At 42.5% G+C, this 22,744-nt stretch overlaps 2 protein-coding genes across 6 annotated transcripts in view; one reads left to right on the top strand and one right to left on the bottom strand.

Annotated features, from left to right (window-relative positions):
- DOCK1 (dedicator of cytokinesis 1) overlaps positions 1-22,744 on the top strand; it is a 283,605-nt gene that overhangs the window by 75,316 nt on the left and 185,545 nt on the right. For all 5 annotated transcript variants that reach the window (XM_063163002.1, XM_063163003.1, XM_063163000.1 and 2 more), the window contains exons 24-27: positions 3,818-3,888; positions 5,494-5,600; positions 12,195-12,322; positions 13,798-13,893. In XM_063163002.1, coding sequence (XP_063019072.1) covers positions 3,818-3,888; positions 5,494-5,600; positions 12,195-12,322; positions 13,798-13,893 — 402 coding nt within the window. The remainder of the gene's footprint in view (positions 1-3,817; positions 3,889-5,493; positions 5,601-12,194; positions 12,323-13,797; positions 13,894-22,744) is intronic.
- Positions 18,001-22,744, bottom strand: part of INSYN2A (inhibitory synaptic factor 2A) — a 40,733-nt gene continuing 35,989 nt past the window's right edge. Inside the window, exon 4 of the mRNA XM_063162998.1 lies at positions 18,001-20,974. Coding sequence (XP_063019068.1) covers positions 20,791-20,974 — 184 coding nt within the window. The 3' untranslated portion in view covers positions 18,001-20,790. The remainder of the gene's footprint in view (positions 20,975-22,744) is intronic.

The following is a 22,744-nucleotide window of genomic DNA, read 5'->3' as shown; positions in this document are numbered from 1 at the left end:
TGACAGTTTTAAATTAAGATTTTTTTTTTTGCTTTTATGGACTACAAAGAGCTGAACTTACACCCCAGAGAAAAAAGCTGTGGTGTTCTGCTCAGAATACATTTTGTTTAATACTTTGCAAATGTCATTTGGTCAATCTAATGACAACCTTAAGTTAGTTTTTATTTAAACAGCCACTGCTGAGAAGCTTTTGTGACACTTATTTTTATCATTCCATTTATAAACCCAAGAAAGGGATAATTTTCCATTGTTACAAGGTTTTTTTTCTGTCCTGCTTGCTTTTTACTCACCAGTGACCTACTGTATTTATCACAAAGGTGATTTCACTTTTGTATTAACAGATCTCACCATATTCTCAACTGTGTAACAAACAAAACCAAATGAGTAAAACTCATTTTTCTGTTATCCACAATTATATTAGAAATACTTTAAAGTACTTAGCAAGGTTTCCCTGTCTTGTTTTAATGTGTTTTTATTTGCCTGATGAGACAAAGAAAAGGCTTTTACTTGTCCTCTCATCATTTTGCGAAGAAATTAAAAACACCAGAAATTTCCATGGAAAGCAGCTCCTCCTGGTTGTTTTAGACGTTGGGCCACATTCTGTCCCAATAAATAAATGAAGCTTACCCTTATTTAAATATGCAAGTGTCAAAGTGAAGTTTTTGAGGTTTTACCCACCCAGCAAAAAACTGCAAGAAAAATTCCTTTCGGACAATCAGGATAAATAATTCAGATGATAAACTTTTAGCCATGGAAACTCTTTGACCTTTTAGATCTGGGCAATGTGCTAATTTTCCTCATGGTAGATCCCATTCTTTTCCCATTTTTGCTCATTTCCTGTCTGGAAATGAGCTGTCAGTGAGAAAAGAGCAGGGTGGGCAGTGCAGGGGACTTATCATTGATGTGCAGAGGAGACACTGATAGAAAGAACAATTCCATTGCTCCTCATCTTATTTATTCTGCCCTTTTTGAAGGGATTTTTTCACCTTATATGATCTTTTGATACCATCACTGACTTGGTTCCTTCCACACAAATGTGACTTCCCTGTCAGCTCTGGACAAGGTCAGGAGAACACAATTAGCTGTTCAATTAATTGATGTTCACAGAGATCACCGTTGGAAATAATTCCATTGCACCTGATCTTACTTATTCTGGTTTTTTTACCACATCTGAAGGGTTTTTGCACTCAAATGATCTTTTGATACCAGCACTGCATTTGTTTCTCCCACACCAAGGCGATTTGGCTGCCACTTGTGGAGGCTTTAGGAGAGCACAATTAGCTGTGAGGTCATTAGCAGCCCATCAATGAATTTACCTGAAATTTCTCAAAGGGTCCTGCTCCAGACAGAGAGCAGCTTGGGATGGTTTAGGGAATGAGCTGCAGTTAGTCCATGGAAAGATAAATCCTGGGAATTGCCATCCCCTGCATTGGCTGTGTAGAGAGCTGTGCCCATCAATTATTGCTTCATTTATTCCATTTAAGGCAGAGCTTTGGCTTTTCTGGCCCTGCATATTTTCACTTAGTGAGTTGTGTTTCTTGGCCCAGTTAATTACCTTTTTTCACAGTTTTTAAAGGAATCCTTGAGGCTCTGAGCAGCTCCATGGCTTCTCCTGGCAGCTCCTGCTCAGAGGGAGTGTCAGCTCATGGTTCTTCTCATACTTTCTGTGGAATAATTCCTTTTACACACATCTGTGGTGTTCATGGAGGGGAAAATAATGTGTGTTTGTGTGGCTGGGGTGTAGAGGATGAGCCACAGCATCTCTGAGTTGGCTGCAGGCTGCCATGGCCTTGCTGATGTCATGCTGAGCCATGTGAATCACAGCCTGGGCAAAAAAACAAAATCCCAATAAAACCCCACAGCCTACAGAACAGTGAATGTACGAGGGAATCCAGCTCAGGGGGAATATATCCATTATTTATGCCACACACTGGCTCATTGCTGCTTTCACTCCTTTTCATCCTTCCCCTTTGCTGCTTTATTTGTGTGCTTTGTAGTACTGGAAGTGACTGATTTTGTGACTTGGTAAGGGTGGCAATAATTTGTCACTGGTTTTGCACAAAAGAGGGAAGTCCCTTGGGGCAGTCAGATTTTTATTGCAGCCCAGCTTGAAACTGTGTGTAATTATTGAGTGCGTGTGTGAGACTGATCTTGCCAGCTTTGGGTGTGCTGCTCGTGTGATCACAGGGAAATTACTGCAGAAAAATATTGGAATGAACACTGAGGCTTCTCACTACTCTGGTTTTTTAATGCTGGTTGGAGTTTTCAGTGGTTAAGGCATCTCTGTGTAACCATGGAATTAAGATTTTGGGCTTCGTTTGCTGTGTGCTTCTTGTGGAAATGAGGAATTGGAACCTTTGTCCAGTGCTGATCGAGAGTGAAAAGTAATTGATTTAATTTCTTTAAATGGGAGAAAACCCCCTCCAGCCAGATGCTTATTTTTTTTCCTGATCTTATATGGAAAGACAAGAGCAGGGTTTTTTTTTATCTGCTGCATTTCATATTCCTCATTTATGCATTGCAGTGTCCTGGGAATAACCAGCATTGCAATGGAGCTGCTGCTCACACAAAATCTACTTCAGCTGCAGCTCGAGCAGAGTAAGATCTACAGCAAGAGCTGCCCTTCTACATGATTTAATACCAATAAAAATTATTTTAGTAGCCCTTTGGCTTGGACAAATACAGATTTAATCACGGGGCTGCACAGCCTCATGATCTGATCATCCTGTCACATAATGGAGCCAGCTGAGGTGGGGAATTGGGAAATATACTTCCACAATCTTCTTTAAATCTCCAGAATTAAACTTTAATTGGTTTGTCCATAAAGTAGACCGTCAGTTACTGCTAATTGTTGCAGCTCCAAGCTGTAAATGGCTGTTGTAAATAGTTTTACCCCACAGTAGTTCATGAGAGCCATTCAAGTGTTAATTTTAACGCTCGGTGTGAAATTTTAATTCAAGATATAAAATGCAAGCTCCTTTTTAAGATGTGTTACTAAACATTTATGGCTCTGTGCATGTGACTGATCAGCAAATAAACCCCCATTGCTGCCTGTGGTTCCTGACTGGTCGTAGAGCCCTCATCCCTCACTGCTCCCTTTGCAGAATTCCAGAGTTCCAGCTCAGGAGTCCTTCCAGCAGGTGTGGGATGGTTGGTGGTCCAGCTTGGCAGCCTCAGTGGTTTATATTTCAGTTACTCTGAGGTTTCTTCCCTAGTCTGGTGCTCAGTGCATGCAATACCTATGAATTGTTGCTAAGAAAAAGATAAAATGAGTAAAAATCCTACAAACAGTTAAAATATTCAACATCTGTTTGTATCTTCCAAGCTCTTTCATGTGCTGTGCAGTGGCAGCTCCGAGTTCAAGGGGAATTGGGAAGAGCCAGGGTTTCATGAGTGGCTACCAAGAATTTACTGCAGGGAAAAAATGCTAATTAGGCTTTTTGTTTAATTTTTAAGCAGTGGAGTGAAAATTAAACCCAAACAACTCCAGCACGGCTGAGGAGGAGGATGAGAAAGTGCTCAACACAAGATGGGGATAAAGGGATTAGAGGAACCAAGAGGTTTCTGTAAAATGTTGGAAGGAGCTTATAAATCTCTAATCTTGGTCTAGGTTTCCCCAGTTTATGAACATTTCATGCCTCTGTCTTATTTTAAATCAGTTGGAAAGTTTAATTTTCGCTGAGTTTCAGCTCAGGTGTCACAGAAAATGGTAAAACCAAAGCCACCTCCTCATGGGCGATTCTCTTCTTGCAATCTTTGCATCACCTTTGAACTCTTTAATTTTGTTAATTTGGGTTTTTTGGTGTTTTTTTTTTAGGGTGCAGCACTGAAATACTTGCCAGCAATTGTCAATGATGTGAAATTGGTGTTTGATCCAAAGGAACTCAGGTGAGTAGAGTTAATTAAATGTGGAGTGCTAATTTTAGTTTGTAAAGATATATATAAAATATACACAAATATATAAAATGCACATATATATAAGCATAAAAACATACACAATATATTTCATTTTTACATGTTACTACTATGTATAAAGACACAAAAATATATGAAAATATAGAAATAAATACTGAGACAGTGAAATATAGATCACCTGAGAAGTTTTATCACTTTGATTTTATTGCATTTTTTTTGTCCCTTGCAGGTATTTTTAAGGGTTACACAAAGAGCCTGTTTTTTAAAAATAATGTGTAACAAATACCTGACAAACTTTGCAGTACAAACCATGAGCAAGAGTTATTAATCAGGCAGCTGCCATCAAAAGTCTTAAGCTGGACCGTGATGCTTCACTCTTTGATGTATAAGTTTCATGTAAATAATAAAATAATAAATAATTCAGTGATTCAGTTGCTGGATCGATGTCTCAGTAGATCATAAACGTGGCAGTGTTGTTAGTAAATAAAAAGGACAATGACAAAATATTTAAGGAAAAAAAAATGGAAAAGCCAAATAAAAACTGGTATTTCAGCAGAACTTTTAGCTTAAAGAGAAAAATACAATTTTATTTTTTATGGTGTTGTTACAAACTGAAAAAAACATTTTAAGTCTGATTTTACTGCACAAACCCTTCTAAATTTTGTGTAACTTTATTTTTATGGTCTTGTTGTGTCAGGAGGAGGAAAAGAGATAAAGCAGGGATAAAATAAATAAATATAATCTTAGTCTAACGTTCCAGTGGCCTGAGGAACCTGGCATTTTCCTTCTGCTTGCCTGGGAACTGTGAATCGTTTTACATCTACACTTCCCTGGGCTTAGCAAATCCAGATTTGTAGAGCTTCTGGACTAAATAATAATTTTGATATGTGACAGCAAAATTCCTGGGAAAAGAGAAAGGAAAATGCAGGACTTGGCCTGTTTTACCTCAGATATGACATTTTTCCTATAGTATTACCAATCAAAATTGCAATTAAACACTGGCAGTATCTAAACTGAGGTTGACTTAAGTCTCAGTAGGAAAAGCAAAGAACCCAAGATTTTAGGAGGGGATGGAAAATTATTGAAGAGTCTTGTCAACATTAGGTAGGAGCTCAGCTGATGAGTGTGATGGTACCTTTTCCTAAAATGTCCATTTCTGGGGGTTTTAAATTATTAATTATTTTTTGTTGGTAGCTTACAATGTCAATTATCACCTTTTTTTTGGCATAATCACGAACATGCTGATTAATGTGAAGCACAGGAAAACTTGAAACCTAAAACCTTAAATGAAACATGAACAAAGAGTCTAAAACTGAGGTAAAAGGGAGGGGGGGGGAAATGACATTAAAAACGAAAGAAATTTATTGAAAACTATGCATGATTCTCTGATTTTTTTTTTTTAATATCTCAAAAAAATTGAGTCTGCTCATCCAAGAGCCGGAAGTTGTGTGTCAGGTTCTTTATGGATGATTGTGTCCTGCTGTTTTTTTCCATGGGTTTTAACGGGTTTTTTGATGGATTATTTAGTGGGGTTTTGCTTTTGTTTGATGTGTTTTTGCTTTCCCTGTGTGTGTGCAGCAAGCTCTTCACCGAGTTCATCCTCAACGTGCCCGTGAGCCGCCTGACCATCCAGAAGCTCTACTGCCTCATCGAGATCGTGCACAGCGACCTCTTCACCCAGCACGGTGAGCAGGCACCAGCCCAGCCCTGCTCCCTGGCCCTGGGCCCTGCCTGGGCCCTCCTGATGTCCCTGGGCCCTGCCTGGGCCCTCCTGCTGTCCCTGTGCCCTGCCTGGGCCCTCCTGCTGTCCCTGTGCCCTCCCTGGGCCCTCCTGCTGTCCCTGTGCCCTCCTGCTGTCCCTGTGCCCTCCCTGGGCCCTCCTGATGTCCCTGGGCCCTCCTGATGTCCCTGGGCCCTCCTGATGTCCCTGGGCCCTCCTGCTGTCCCTGGGCCCTCGTGCCATCCCTGTGCAGCCTGGGACACGTCAAGTCTGTTCCATTGGAAGGACAAGGTGGAAAATCCAAACCCAAGCCTGGTTAGGGTGGGAAGAGACCTTTAAAGCCCATGCTGCCCTTGGCTTGGTGGGCACCTGTCATTGTCACCACTAATAATGGAGGGATTGCTGGTTTTGGGCTTCCTTTTTCCTCCTCTGTGGAGGCTGGGATTGAAGGCACTTGAGAGGACAGTTCAGGTTCAGACTCAGGTGTTCATTGTTTCTTATCAGTGTTACAGCCTCACCGCAGTGAGTTCTGCAGTATTTCACTAACAAGGCACAAAATGGCCAACTGTCTCTTGTTACAAGGACTTTTAAGGCTAAAGTATCCAATTAAGAAATGACACCTAGATTATTTTCACTTTTAGCCCAATAACTAATGACTCAGAGTCCACAATGTGGACTTTTCTGCCCAATAACAAAATACCACCCAAACCCATGGAGAAGAAGATGAAGAAGGAGGACAAGCCTCTGCCCTAAAACCTCCATCTTCCCCCATATATGCTGCTATATTCTAAACCCTTAAACTCTTAAGTTTTCCACCATGTGACATTACACACTTCTATTCAAACTCCACACCTACAATCTCAGTTCCATCATTCCATTTTGGAGGCTTCTCCATGCCCCCAGGTCAATGCAGTGCTCTCTTGGGGATCAGTGCCTGGCAGCACAGAAAACTTAAAATTCTCAGCATCCAGAACTCCAGCAAGAAATGGGACTGTTTTCAGGCTAAGAACGATTTATTGCTCAGACAAACATCAGTCTCAGAGGCCCTGAGATTTCAGAGGAGCAAGCATTCTGCCATAGCTCAGAGCAGTCACAAGTTCTTTGTTACAAGGCAATCTAGAACTTTCTAACCCCATGGACAGCTGCCACAGGGTTTACTTTGCTTTTCTGACCCATCACCTTTACTCACTTCTGCTGCACTGAGGATGCTTTTGTCCAATGGGCTTCTGTCTCACAGGCACACATCTGCTTCTGTTCTAACTTCTGAACTCTCAGCTCGTTCCATACAGCCCCACCCCTGCATTATAAACCTTCACCATCTCATCAGTGCAGTTTCTCACTCACTTCAGGCAGATTCTTACTTACAACTGTAGAAGCATAAGTTTATGATTTTTCTACTTAATATCTGTGTTATATTTTTACATCAATCCAAGGCTGCAGATCAAACCCTCCAGTGTCATTGGGAGTTTCTGTTTTTCCAGTTCTCACAGGCACTTTCCACTATCCCAGGCTGCTCCAATCCCATCCAGCCTGGCCTTGGGCATGAGGAAAATCACTTATTTACCATTTGTTACCTGCAGTCTCAATTAGGAAAGTGCAAAATTACAAAAAAAAAACCTTGGGATTTGTTATTTTCAAAGGGCACAAAGCACCCAGGTTTTTGGGCTCTGTTGTAACTTTGTGTTGGGGTTTATCAAAAATCATCAAGTCAGCTTTTGTGCTCAGTGAAGTTGTGTGGGGGAAATGGAGCTTTGGGATGTCCTGTGTGCCCTGGAGCTGTTCGCTGGCTGAAGGGAAGCAGAAACCTTTCGGAGGGTGCTGTTCATCCATGCCTTGTTATTTTCTGCTTTCCCATTAATGGGCCAGTGAAAGATAAGCTCAGGCACTTGTCCTACAGATTTCCTCCTTTGAGGTGAAGCACTTGATTCTTTTTCAGGCTGGCTGCAGGTTAAACTGACCCAAACAAAGTGTTTGTGTGCTGTCAGGGAAGGTAATGAGGGAGCAAATAGGCACTGCTTCAGTGGGAAAGGAGATTTGGGAGGATTCTGCTCTCAGATCACAAAAGCTGAGACTGTTGAGTGCTGATAAAACAAATTTTGCTGGTTCCAGTTTAAAAAATCTTGGTGGATTGGCATTGTGGTGGTTTTACACCACTCTTAAAATCTCTGCAAAACAGTTCACCACCTGTGTCACCATGTGTGGAGATTTGGTACAAACAGCAAGTCCAGACTTTATCTTCACTTCTGAAATGATTTTAAATTATTCAGCCCTAAAGTGCTGGATTTTCAAGAAGTGAAAGGAGGAATGCAAGTGGAGTTGCTGGTGTTGAGGCCTGGGTAAAATGGTGTCCTCAAGAATAATTTAATGTTTCCTGGCTAGAGCTGTGCTCTGATCAGTGTTACTTATTTGCTTCATTCATTCTCAGCTCTCTGTATAATAATTTTCCTTTCTCCTGGCTGCTCTCAAGTTGCCAGGACTTTGGGGCAGAAGTCAGTAACATCAGGGATCATCCTTTCCTCTCCTTGGGAGGAAGAAATGGAGATAATTCAGCTAAAACAAGAACCAGAGTGTGAGACACACTCCTGTGGTGCATTTCCCATATTAATGTTTGCCCTCCCTCATTGAAGCAGTTCCATTTTCAGAGGGAGAGGTGGGAATTGTGTGTGGCTGGTTTGTTTTTTAAACCTGACTCCCAAGCTCAGCCCTTCAGGGTGCAGGGAATGGTGCAACATTATTGAGCTGCTGAGAAATTTAAATGGATCTGTGTTAATGGGAGGGTGATTAATCAGAGCCCAGGGCAGGTTTGCTGACAGATCTCTGCTGCTTAATGGCTCTGAGATCTTATCAGGAGGCTCCTCAGCTGGGTTTTCCTGTCACTGCCTGTTAGGAATGTCCTAAATCCAGCAGCCTTGGTGGGGCTGGGATGCACCTGCACTGACCCAAACCACTCTGGGGTTCCCAAGGATGTCTGGCGGTTTTTATTCAGTAAACAAAGTGTGGCTGTAAAAGCTGCTCTTGGCGTTGGTGTCACAGAATCCAGACTGGGTTGGGTTGGGAGGGACCTTAAATCCCATCCAGTGCCATGGCAGGGACACATCCTGCTGTCCCAGTGGCTCCAGCCTGGCCTTGGGCACTGCCAGGGATCCAGGGGCAGCCACAGCAAATCTGGGAATTCCCAATTCCCAATCTCCCATCCAGCCCTGCCCTCTGGCACTGGGAGCCATTCCCTGTGTCCTGTCCCTCCATCCCTGTCCCCAGCCCCTCTGCAGCTCTCCTGGAGCCCTTCAGGCCCTGCCAGGGCTCTGAGCTCTCCCTGGAGCTTCTCCAGGTGAACAGCCCCAGGTTTCCCAGCCTTTCCTCACAGGAATTCTCAGAATTCCCAGAATGACCAGGCTGGAAGAGAACTTCAAGATCATTGAGTCCAGCCAAGCCCCAACCCCTCAACTAAACCCTGGCACCCAGTGCCACATCCAGGCCTTGTTAAACGGGAGAGGGACTCCATCCCCCCGATCTTCTCACTGCAATTCTTCATCGTGATCATTCTCTGAAGTTTCATAAACATTCAAATTCCCTTGAAAATAAAGCAAACCTCTATCCACAGCCTTTTTAAAATTCAGATTTTCCTGTCCCTCTCTCTGGGGGTTGGAGTTCATTACTAAAATGTTCTTGGCTGCCCTTCCTGCTTCTCACTGATTGAGGAATTTTAAACTGATAGGGAATACTTCCATATAAGCTGTCACCTAATCCTGGATCCTGTTGCAAAAATGACATTTTCTTTTCTAAAAGCAATATGCACTGCAGGATTGTGGACTTAGGGAAGGCTGGCAAATGCACAGAAAATTTCATCAGCCTGTTTCTGGTGGAGAAAAAAGGTTCTAATTCTGTGCTTGGAGAGGTCTAGAAGGTTTATTTGTGTCTCCAGGGGAATTAAAATTCAAAATACATGAATTTGTGAAGCTTGAAGGATTTGGGGGTGAGAGGGGAGTGTGTGAATCAGTTTGCTGAAGCATTTTAGTGATGTTGTTGAGTGGTGGATGATTCACTGGGGAATCTGGAGAGTTTGGGACCTTGGATCAGAATGGAGACGGGTGGTGGGGTTTGTGTATCTTAAAAAAAAAAAAGATGTAATATAATAGTTAAAATAGTAGTGGTTTAGTAGTAATATAGTAGTTTATAATGTAGTTTTTAAAATTATTCATATTTATGAATACAAATAGGAACATGTGGTAATTATATAAATAAGTAATATTTCCGTATAGTAAAGTAGAAGTAAATGAATATATAAATACTTTGAATGTATTGAATTGTAAATGAATATATACTTTTCCAGAAGAAATGAATATATAAATAGCATTTATCCCTACCTACATATAAAAACATAATAATATAATTATTTATGTATATATAATGTAAATAATTATATAATTTTCACTCCACTACTTAAATATTAAACAAAAAGGTATAAATATAATTTTTCCCTGAGTGAGGAGCAGTTTAATAATAATTTAGTGGATATTTTCAGTGCTCATGGTTGGGAATTAAATGAAGTGTCCTGTCCTTGCAAGCATCAAGGTTTTGGTTTATGTAAACAGTGATTTGTCTGATTTGTTTTGTCCTATGGAGCTGTTTGGATTTGCTGTTGCTTTGTTTTCCAAGTGACTTCCAGCTGATTGCCAAGTGAGCTGTGGAGCTGCTGGAGTTCCAAAGAGAAAACCCAGGGATTTTTCCATGAGGAATTGGAGCCTGTTGAATTTTAGTAGACAACACCCAGCATTTATAAGAGTTCTTATGAGTTATGACTCAGCTCACAGGCTGTGGGATGGAAAAAAAGTTACTGAGCACAGGTTAAATTTTTTTGGCCTCATGAACTAAATGAACCACAAAATAAATGGATTTATCAGTGTCCCAGGAAATGAAATGTTTTTATTGACACAGATTTATGGTGTGTATTCACCTGTGTTCATTGAAGGCTTTCCTTGGGTGCTGCTAATTGGTAATTCCTGCTACAGATGAATATTTGATTCTCTCTTATTAAATCACCACGGGCTGGACTGTGCTCTAGAACAGATGTGGAATCACCATTGTCTGTGATCGCTGTGCAGCTTGGGAGCAGGGTCTGATGTTCTGGACCATGAAGGTTCCCATTAATCAGGGCTGGGGGTGTTTGTGGCAGGCAGGGTGATGAGGGTTCACCTTTCCTTCTCTGAGCTCCCAGGTAATCAATGCAGAGTGCAGCAGCTCAGTGCTCTTCAAAGCAGTTCCTAGCAAAGATGCACTGAAAATCTCATCTTTATTTGAGGGATGTCACCACAGCACTGGGTTGGTTGGAACATCACAGAGCCATGGAATGGTTTGGAAGGGATCTTAAAGTCATCCAATTCCACTGGCAAGGACACCTTCCAGTGTCCCAGGTGCTCCAGCCTGGCCTTGGGCACTGCTCTGCTCTGGGCACGCTGTGCCAGGGCCTTACACCCTCACAGGGAGCAATCCCTGCCCAGTATCCCATCCATCCCTGCCCCCTGGCACTGGCAGCCATTCCCTGTGTCCTTCACTCAACATCCCCTCCTGGCAGGAGCTGTGCAGAGCCACAGGATCCCCTGAGCCTCCTTTTCTCCTGAGTGAGGCCCCCCAGCTCCCTCAGCTGCTCCTGCTCACCCTTGGGATGATTTTGTGGAGTTCCCAGCCCTTTTTGCTTCCCCCCATGTTCTCAGCAGCCCTAGGTGGGAGCTGAGGAGCTCTGTCAGCCCCACCCAAGGGAACAGAGTGTTCTGTGCTGGTTGTGTCATTGCAGACAAGCACTGGGACAGATAATCAGTTTTCCCTTTCTCAGAAATGCAGCTTGGCTGCCTCCCCCATTGACCAGAGCAGCTCCAGCCCCGCAGTGGGACTCAGAGTGACTCAGATATTAAACTGATCTTTGCCCCCTCCCTGCCAGTGGGGCTCAGCAGGGCTCTGGAACATTTCAGCCCTCTAATTAGGGCCCTTTTAAGTTATTAAAGACTGATTCACCTCACAGGCTCTGCAAAGACATGTTCTGTGCTTTCCTGGAGTGCTCAGCAGCTGGGCTTTAGGGTTCCTGCCCTCCCCTGCATTTGGGGACAGTTCACATTGCCCCTCTGCCCTGTGGGGTTTTGCTTCATCTGCTGTTTCCTTTCCTAGTCCAAAATCCAGGGAGCAACACATCTGAAGTTTCCCAAATGCAGAGGCACGAGGCTGTGATGCCAGAGCATCTCTGGGGCAGATCTGCAGAACCAGGCTGTTCACTGGGCTGACATTTATATGGATAATTAGTAATTAATTTTGACTTGGTCATTCCCTCCATGTAGGAACAGTCTGAGTATTAAGCAAGGAAGGGGAATTTTTATTTTTTTAATTGCAGCAAGTGGTCAAAGGTTGGAGCAGTTCAGAGGCAGAAGTTTTTAAGGTGAGGTGAGGCTTTGGTTGAAAAGCTGGAAGATAATTTATTTTTCCCAATTTTTTTGTGTCTTATGTAAGCACTGAAGCACATCAGCCTGGAGGCCCTGAAAGCTGTGTTTGTAACCTCGTGTTTTGTGTGCAGACTGCAGGGAAATCTTGCTGCCAACAATGACAGACCAGCTCAAGTATCACTTGGAGAGACAAGAAGATTTGGAGGCTTGCTGCCAGTTGCTGAGTAACATCCTGGAAGTGCTCTACAAGAAAGACGTGGTGAGTGTGGGCTGCCTCTGTGATGAGTAACACTTCACAGAAATTGTTTTAGTAAAGTGAATTAAGCAGGTAACTCATGAAGCTTTAGGGTTTTATTTTTTTTTTAACCTCCTCCTAACCAGCCTTTTCTAACTCTCAGTTCTCCAGTGATGAGGATGAGGATGTGTTTGTTTTGTGGCATCTCACATGTTCCATCCAGCACAGCACTTGTTGTTTCTGAGGCACATCCAATGCAGCTTTTCTGGTTAGATAGTGAAGAAATAAATGTCCTTAGGAGTTAAACCTTCCTCATTTACTGTGCCTGGCCTTTTCCAGGTGGAAAATGTTGTGTTCTGGTGCTTTTTCTTTTCTCCCATGGACATTTTTGGAAATGTGCATTTGAGTTGTGTTGTTGCTGACACAGTTCCCAGACCTGCAGCATGTGTAATATCCCTTTATTTTGCATAATAGTCTCTTTTTTGCTTTCTCTTGACCTCAACAAACATACAAATATTGGTGCTTTGCCATAGAGCTGCAGTGATTTGATGCTCTCCTGAAATTTGTGCTGCTGCTGCTGCCTGAACCTTCAGTGCTGTGTAGAATCATACACTAATTCAGCTGGAAAGGACCTCAGGGGTCAGCTACTCACATCCTCTCTGGCATCTTATTTAATTGGGTTTTTTTTTAGGTTTTCCTCTGTTTTTGTTTGTTTTTGGGAGTAGCTCTGTGTGGCTGCTTCAGAGAAGGGGTTGTTTTACAGGAGGAATTTGTTTCTGGCAGCTTGGCTGCTCCTGTCTCTCTTTGTTGGCTGCTTTTCTCTCCATGGTGGGGGCTCACCTGCAGCTCCACCCTCTCCCAGGCTGATCCTGGCAGCAGGACCAGCTCCTGGGTGACTTTGTGCTGGTGGTGGATTGTCCTTCAAATATGCAAATCTGTTTTTCATCCATAAAGTAAAAGATGGGAGCAAAGCTCATCTGTTTCTTTCACCTTGTGGTGTTTTTGGCTTTCTTTATTGCCCATCACTCCATGTGAGATTTCTGGATTTGTCCTTAAAAGCTTCATGGAATAAATGTTTCATTTGAACTCTTTCAAAAGTAGTGGTAGGTTGCTTCTAATATTGACTGAAATTGGCAGTTCCTTAATGAAAGTTTGGCTTTGCTTTTCTCTTCCTTTTAATTGAGCTGTTGCAGAACAGCCCCCCCACCCTGGGTCTGGTAATGCCTGTGGGGGTTTGATGCTGGAAGAATGACTTGGGGGAAGAAAATTAATGGGTAATAAGCTTCATTTCCATTGGCATTGTAACAGCACATTTTAATTTATCAGAAACACGTATTACTAAAATAAGAATTTGTTAAACCCTTCCCTCCTTGAGATCAACAGCAAGCGATGTTTTACTGAATTTCCAGCAGACAGGTGGGGTGAAAGGCAGCACAAATGGTTCAGTTGTGCTGCTGTCTGGTGTTTGAGGCTATCAGTGATTTATTCCTTGTCCTCAGGGCCCCACACAGCGCCATGTGCAGATCATCATGGAGAACCTGCTGAGGACAGTGAACCGAACTGTGATTTCCATGGGCCGGGACTCAGAGCTCATTGTGAGTAAACTCAAACACCTCTTTCACATCTCCCTGAACCTGCCTGTAATAGGATTGCAATCCCAGGTGACCCAAAGCAATCAAAACCTCCTCTCTCTGCTTGCTCAGGAAGCTGCAAAGCACTGCCTGGTAATTTTGCTGTGCTTGGCACAGGGGAAGAGCAAAAAAAAGAAAAAAAAAAAGCTTGAAAAATCTCTGTGAGCAGGTGATTAGCCAGGATTGATATCTGTGTGCACCACAATGATGTAGTATTGGTAATTAGCCAGCTGAGAAGTGTGGAAATGAGACTTGGCTCTTGTTACTGCTTTACAAGCATTTACTTGTCTTTCTGACTTAAATTGAGATAACCAAGGTGAGCGTTCAAATGACTGAAGAGCAGAGCCTAAAATTATGTTTAGAGGAAGGACTGATGCGAGCAAGCCTATTGACTTAACACTGTGATTTTAAAGCCTTGCACTTGAATTTTTCCACTGTTAATTAATGAATATTGGACTAAATAATGAAAAAAATAGTGAGGCTTGTTGATATCTGAGATGGGGATAGATCTGAGCGTGGTTTTGGGGGTCTCTCTGGGTGTTTTTGGGAGCCTCTCTGTGTGTTTGCCTTTCTCTTGTATTCTTTTAGCTGGCTGCAGCTGGCAGCTGATCTCTCCAGGGAAGTGGTTGAAGTGAGCCAGGTCTGTGCTGTGTCTGAGCACTTGTCCCTCAGTTCTGCATCAATTTGGGTCAGTCTGGCTCAATGCACTGATTTCTTACCATGGGGTTAATTGGTCGTCAGATAGATGAGTCCATCAGCAATTTGGTTTTTTGATCTCCTCTTTCCTTCCCAGTTGAAATTCTCCCTGTGATGGCACACAGTGATATTTGACTTTTACACACGGTGATTTTTGATACAGGGCTCTGTGTCTTCAGCACTTCTTCCTTGGCATTTGGGGGTGCTCATGCTGATAAACCTGCTTCAATTTCATTTTGTCTTTGGTGCATCATCCAAAGACAGTTTTGGTCTCCTACTTGTATCACTTGGGGTTTTGCTGTAAGGAAGGGATAAGGGATCTCCAGATCCATTGCTGGAGCAAGAAGTCACAGAATCCCAGGATGGTTTGGGTTGGAAGGACCTTAAAGCTCATTTTATTCCAGGGACAGGGACAATTCCACTATCCCAGGCTGCTCCAAGCCCTGTCCAGCCTGGCTTTGGACACTTCAGGGATGGGAATCCACAACCTCTGTGGGGAAATGGTTCCAAGCTGCACAATCCTACAGAATATTCCAGTGCTGGCATGAGCAGTGCAAGGAAGTCAGACTTGGGTGTTATTTTAGCTTCCTCAGATTCAGGCTGAATGGGAGTTAATTATTGTTTTGATGAAGGTGGTGCAGGTGATATTTAAAAACGTTAATTATGCCTTTTGCAGTTAGCAGAGGAGATTTGAAAAGCTGTGTGTGTGTTTGAACTCAGAGCAGTGATATTAAAGATCTGCATTGTGCTCCTGAGCACAGCCTGCAGTTCCTCAGCACAGCCTCCATGATCAGCTAATGAACACTGAGATTTCAGGGTGTTTTTAATGAGTACTTACTCCTACCTTACAATGCAGCCCTTGCTGAGGAGATTCCCCTGTTAAATAACCAGCCACAACTCATTTTTGTGGTGTCAGCAAAGTAGGAGCAGTAAAATTATTATAATAATAATAATTTGGAAGCACAGCTTGACCTCTCTTACATCAGATTTGGGTTGAAATGATGCAGTGGCTTTCCTTTTTTGGTTTTACCTGTAGTAGAGAATTAACCATACAGGATGACTGGAAGGAAGGAGTTTAAAATATCTGACAGAGTTAAAGTAATGATAATTTCTTTAAAAGAAGTAAAATACAGGACATAACCAATTTTTTATTTTATAAATATAACTGTGCTGGTGTCCTAAAGCTGGCATGTTTTCTCCCTGGAAAAACACTCAGTGACACCATCTCTATCCAAAACCTGATGTTGCATAATGCAGTTTATGAGCAGTGGAGGAATGTCAAGGATTTAAGTTCTCAAGTGAGAAGTTTTAATTACAGGATGAGCCTTTTCTGCAGCATTGAACTGGAAGGGTTCTCCAATAGTCCCCTTTGGCTTTTTTCCTCCTTAAATGTGAGTTCCTCGATAAAATCAAAGGCAAGTTTTGTCCTATAAATTCAAAAGAGAATTACCTTGAAATAAGAGACCAGTTGCAAGGAGAAGAACCAGATATTAAGTAAAATGAAGTATAAATGATAAGTTTAAAATCTGGTTTGACAATAATTGTGTTAGCAAAAGCATTTGTAATCCTCATTGGTCTGTTTTTCCCTCTGCAAGTCTCACTGGTGGTTTTTACTTGATCCATTTTCTGAGCAGAAGATTCTAATATTATTAATATTTATTTTATATGATGGTTGTATTATTAGTACAGGATGCAGCCTGAGGGTGCTAAGCTGCTCCAAACTGCCTGGTTTAGGTTAAGTTTGCTCCTGCCTTGAGCTGCTGCTGCTCTTGGCCCAGGGAGAAATCACCTGGAAAAAAATCACAAAACCTTTCTTACTGAAGAAAACATTGCTTGAAGAAAAAGTAAATAGAGCAAACTTCCTTGAGCCTTTGGAAGAGTGGCTTTAAATCTTCTCTTTCCTTTCCTGGTGGCTTTTGCACAACGTTGGGTTCCATGTGAGGCAGCATCTTGGCCTGCTCCAGTAAATCAGGACAGAGCAGCCTCAGAGGCAGCTCCAGAATGGTCCATGGCTGCTCCTTCTCCTCCTGTCAGCAGCTTGGGATGTGCCTCATTCCCAAAGGAAACCAAGCTCTGTAATTTCTGAAGGGAAATCTCCTGGCTTAGAGTAAGATTGGGTTGGAATGAGATGGTGTCTAAGGTCACTTCCAACCCAAACCATTCCATGTTCCTGTGGTGTTAACTTCCAAAGTGTGTCCATAAGGAGAGTGGAAGGCATCTAAAGGTGTATGGGGAACAAAGTCAGTGCTGTGAGCAGGGAAAATGGGTTATTTTGGGTGTTGGGGTGTGTGAGGGGGGAGCACTGGGCAGGATTTGTGGTGTTGCTGATGAGTGGAACCTGCTCCACTTTGCTGCTTTCCCCTCTGTGCTCTGGGATGGGGATGAGGTGAAACCAGGACAGAAATGATGCAGGAGCCATCAGAAGGAGAAAAAGGGAATTTGTGAACTCTGTCTGAGGTTTCTGGAAGGAGATTGAGAGGGGAATCTCTGTGGGGTGCAGATGGCACCTGACACAAGGAGAGTGTAGAGCAGAGTGGCACTGATGGGGGAGCTCTGGATAATCAATCAATCAATCAGTCAATCATTCACCATGGTGCACTGTCCATCTCTCAGCACTTCCAGGCTGCAGGCCTCTCCAGAAGCATGTAAAATACAGGTGCAAGCCTGAAATCAGTTATTGATGGTCACAGGAGGCTTCTGGGGCTGCAGGTTGTTATTCAGGAGTTGAATCTGGGTGTGAATTATCTTCGTGTTCCAAAATTGGGAGAAAACCTCATTTGCTTCACCAGACTTCTTCCATGTAAAAATACTTTGCTTTATTGAGTCCCACGTTTTCTTCTCTTTCAAAATCATTTGAAATTACATATTGCAAGCTGATTTCACTGAAACTGAAGTGGTATTTGGATGCTGGCCATGATTTTATTCCATCACTAATACTGAACTTTTTTTGTGTTGTCAGACCATCCCTGTTGCATTCCCAACCAACATTTATGGCAAGGAGCTGCACTCACCTAAACAAATGGACACATTTGTAGCACTCCAGTTATTTTAATGAACCCACAGATGGCTTTTATGGAATATTAAAAATCTTCATGCAGGTCCCTTTCGTTCTCCCAGACAAAATGGTGTTGGTGCAGTTGGATTTTTAGTGGCAATCTGGTTCAATTCCAGCTCAATTCCAGCAGCAATATATAATGTGTGGTAATACACAGGTCCTGGTGTAATCTAACAGCTGACTTGGTTGGGAAGTTCATGAAAATTTACTCTATTTGACTGGAATAAGTGATTTAAGCTTTAAAACATTGAGTGAAATCAAAGGCATGGACAGTGGTTTTGCATTTTAGGCAAGAAAAAGCAAACACTTTGTACCCATGGTAGGATTTTCCAGTTTTAATCAGGTTTTTTTTCACTTTATCCTGGTTTTTTAAAAGTTTTTTTACAGTTATTTTTGTTTTTCATCTTTGAGAAACCAAGTGCTACTCACAGGAATAGTGTTTTCCTCCTATTTCTAAAGCTAAGAATGCAGCTGTTGCTGTGTGGAAATTATAAGGACTCAGCAAAGAGCGAGGGATATAAAATCACTGCAGTATTTATTGGCTAAAAAGTATTTTGAAGCAGGAGATGGGAGAAGTGCAGCTAGAAAATCAGTGTATGAAGTGCAGGGGACTGCCAGTGAATCCAGCAAAGCCACACTGAAAATAAAAATGCATTTTCCTCATTAGAACCTCCAAGATCATCTACATGAGGGTGAAAATAGCTCTGTCACATTGAACTAAAAGCTCTAAAGAATTAGGTTTGTTTTTTTTTCTCTTGGTGTCTATCTAACCTGAGCCTGAGTGATTCTAAAGGCAATACAATTATGATACATTTTACACACTTGCAAAAACATTTTATTACAAAGTACATCGGAGGGTACCAGAGAACACGAGATGTCAGTTGGAAGCAAGACTCTATGGTAATGTCAGCTTTCCCCAGGTTTAAAAAAATGTAAAAAATTAAAAATTTGCAACTTCTTAAGAAAATAGCCTGGACATGTACAGAACACGCCATGAGAACTTTCCCTTTGAGCTCTTTGTTTCTCCAGCTGGAGTTTCCTCCCTCTTTTCCCCTGATTCCAGGAGCTCTGGATCACTCAGGGTCCCTGCACACACAAAGCTACTGAGGGGTGGCACTGAGGATTTGGGAATTGATTGCCATGGAGAGATGCTTGGATTAATTTCCTTAAAAAGCCCCAAACACTAGGCCTGTTAGCATGGAGGAGTGCATTAGGTATTAATGTTTTTTTTAATAATGAATACTGCTGTATTTTTCTTTTTCTGCCCATTTTTGAGATTCCTTTCTGCTTTAAAAAAAAAAAGTATTTTTAATTTGGAAATATTTGGGTTTCTTAGCCATGTTGTGTGGGCTGTCTTGTAAACAGTTCTATATTTTAGTTAAAAACAATATAAAATACATGAAATATGGGGTTTTTTCCACATGAAACAATGGCACTTCCTTGTGTACAGGATCACCTTCCTAATCCTTCAACTCCCACCAGAGGATTTCAGGATTTGCTTCTGTGCAAGAACTCATAGCCCTCTTGAAGGTTTACTGCAAATATTGAGCTGGCCAGAGGCATCTTCTGCATTTCCTTTCCCATTTTAATTTGCTTTTCTTGCTCTTTGAAGGGAAAAAAATTAGGTTATTTTCCTCCAGTTTCCTCTCAGGAGTAAACTGGATGCTGAGCTAAGAGGAGAAACAGTGAAAAACACTTCCCCAAATTTTTAGTCTGTGCAAATTAATGATCACAGTCCTTTCACCTAAAAGCTGAAGAATTTGTACCTTCCTGCTGCTACAGGGGAAGCAATTTCAAACGCAGTTTGTCACATGACACTCAATTTATCTGAAATCCTTAAGGAAAAATCCCAAACCAAAACAAAAGACATGATTCCCACTCCCTGGCCACTTCTAGCATGAGGAATTTTTCCACCAGTGGTCATTTTAGATGCAAGTTTAATGGCAGTAGCAAATACTTAAAGGAAGAGTTGCAGTTTATAAGTCAGAGCAAAATTTTTAGTGCCATTTCAAAAAAACCCAAATCAAATTAGGAAAAATCTGATTTCACATCTCTCTCCTAAGTGTTTCAATTACTGAGTACAATTAATAGATTGAGATATAAATTATAATAAGCTGGGAAACCCATCTGAGCAGCTTAATAAATAAATAAATAGCATTTCCAATTTCAGCTCCTTCCAAGCAGTGCTGCAGCCTGGACATCTCCTGGTGCCTTCTGCAGCAGTGGAGAGGTTTTTCCAAAGACTGTTAGAAAAAAATACTAACCCATGGCAAAGGCCAACAATCCGGCCTGGGATGGGTCTGTTTTGGGGTTGGGTTTTGTTCCTGTGTGGTTGAGACCTTTCCAAGGTGACACTGAGGGGTTGTCCATGGCCTGGACCCTGTGAGCTGGAGGTGCTTAAAGGCTGGGCCTGATTTTTGGGAGGTTTCTGGCCGCTCCCCTGCTGGGGCTGAGCAGCAGAGTGGTTCTTCTGGTGGTGAGGACACAGCTAAACCAGAGATGAGGTTGAAATGTGAGAGCTTGGTTGGAGTCTACATCGCATGAAGGCAGAGAATACACCACAGTCACGTCTCGGAGATCGGCGCGGCCGCAGGCCGCGGGAAAAATTGTGCTTTGTCCAGGAATTCTGTGCTGAAAACTGCACTCCCCGATCAACATGGAGCTGTAAAACTCAACACCACTGCAAACATAAGGCTTGCTGCTGATTTTCCCCCTCGTTGCTGTGCAGAGACAACAACCCAGACCCCAAAAGGCCTCCACCATTCCTGGGGGAGCAGGATGCCGGCCTACGCTTAACGGGTCGGAGCGCCGCGCTTTCGGATCTGAGGAGGGGAGGGGAACAGTTTTACTTCCCGTCTTTGTCCAAGTTTCCACTCAGGTTTTACATCCCACATTGGCAAACTGCGAGTAGAAGTGGGCAGGGGGTTCCCAGGCCCGTGCTGCTGGGCAGAGTCCGTCGCTACAAAGGCCTTTTTGGTACGCGCGGTGAGAACTGGACGCTGCCCCTGGCCAGGACGCTGCTCCTTCCACCAAATCCCATCAGAGATGATGGATACAACTCCAAATATTTGTCAAAGAAGGCCTTGAATTCCACACGTCATGGACTTGGGTTAAAGGAACCAGAGTTTCCATCTTCCATGCTTTTTGGATTCAGTTTTGGATTTTTGCTTGGGAGTCGAGGAGTAGCTCTCCTGAGAATAAGGCAAAGGTGCAACCTGAGTTTCCTCAATAGGATGAAGTTTTCTCAAAACTGGCTGTAGTTTATCTTCTTGCTGTTTAAAATCCAATTCCACGCTAGAAATGGGAAGAGAAAAACACTCATTAATTATGATGATAGAAAAAATTAATTAACTCAATGTCTAAGTGCTTAATTTATGGAAGTCAATAAATACTTCTTGCATGAAAATGGAAAGGAGAAGTTCAAAAAGGGACATATTACAGGGAAAAATAGGAATGGGATTGTTCAGGAGGGTTAAGGAGGGTCTTGAGGATTATGGTGGAGGTGCTGAGAAGTGACTGAACATGAGAAATCCAACTGTTTTTTTGGTGGAGAAATGATTTTTGAGGGCGTCCAGACTCAGTTCTCCCTTCTGGGAGGTCAGGGTGGCACCCAGGCACCTGCATCCTTGTTCTTTGGGGAAAGCTGAGAGCTTGGCCAAAAGCAAGGAGGCTGTCCCAGAAATTCTTTACCTCAGCTCTCCCTTTCCACTTTTACCATGGGAAAGATTAATTTCATCAAGTTCCTGTTGTATTTATAGACTCATATACATGTGAGGAATAAATAGATCAATTAAAAAACAGTTCTCCTTTATAGTGCATCCTTGCCTTCAGAAAACAGACAGAAGCTGTAAAATCCCTGTCCTGAATTCCAGACACTGTTGCTACAAAATCCTTCGAGCAATTAAGAAACCACAATTGAGATGAAATTCCAGCCCTTATTTGAACTTTGTGCCGCAGAGCATTTTGAGACCACTTTATAAACCAAAGGAACCACAGCATAAAATGGAGCAAGAGTCCTATCTAATGGTGGGAACTGAATTTTGGCCCTCAGAACTACCCAGAACTTTGGGTGGTTTTGGTTGGGTTTGTGCAGCAGCCTCTGGCCACGCTCTGCACTGAGGCTGTTCCTGTCTTGTGTAGAATATTTGGGGCTGGAAGGACCTTTGAAGGATTCCTGTTGCAGTGGACCCTCTGGATATCAGAGGATGAATTTAAAAGGGTGAAATTTTGGGAATTTAGACACCTGGATTAAATTATTTCTTCCTTGTCCCCCTCCACTGCTGAGCTGTCTTGGGATTTGCACTGGCTGCTTTTATTGTTACCTAAATATGGAGTTATCATTCCTGAGCTTGAGCTCACTTTTAATTAGGACTAAATATGTTTTCTGAGGTATATCTGCCATTGCTCGTTTGGAGTGAACCACTGGAGAAGTGAGATGTGCTTCCCCAGGTCTCATCCATAAAGAGATTACAGTAAACTGAAGTTGAAGCCCTGGCTGATTTAAGGAGAGCAGGGACACGGCACAGAACACCTGCAGCCATTTCCAGGGAATTCTCCAACAGAATCATTAGGGTTGGAAAAGACCTCCAAGATTTCCAGGGGGAGATATGGGTTTTGACTGTGCCTAATTTGGTGTTTGGTTTGAGTGTAAATCCATTTTTAGCAAAAGTTTTGCCATTTCAGTGATTTGGGTGAACTTCAATAGCAGAGAAAAGAAATACATTAGGTAAGAATTCAAATAGAGTATTTTACCCATTGCTGTGTTTATAATGAATAAAAAGCCATTTAGCCATTTCAAATCAAAGATAATTTTAAAAAAATTCAGCTTGATGCTGGAAGTACAGAATGGTGAATTTTCAGGAGGCAGCTGTATTGGTGCAGAGTCACATTCCAAGCCTACTGCCTAATATCCCTCCTTGTGAATGGAAAAACAGTGTTATCTTTACTGCTAACATGTTCTGTGTGCTGTGTGGCTGGCAAAAAACACTTGGTTAGAGAAGTTCAGCATGAATTTAGTGGTGAGATGTGGATATCAGCTCATTGGGAATGTCCCAGCACAGGAAT

The sequence above is a fragment of the Melospiza melodia genome, chromosome 9 (genome assembly GCF_035770615.1).
Source record: "Melospiza melodia melodia isolate bMelMel2 chromosome 9, bMelMel2.pri, whole genome shotgun sequence".
Lineage (NCBI taxonomy): Eukaryota > Metazoa > Chordata > Aves > Passeriformes > Passerellidae > Melospiza > Melospiza melodia.
This window is presented reverse-complemented; position numbering and strand designations above follow the sequence as displayed.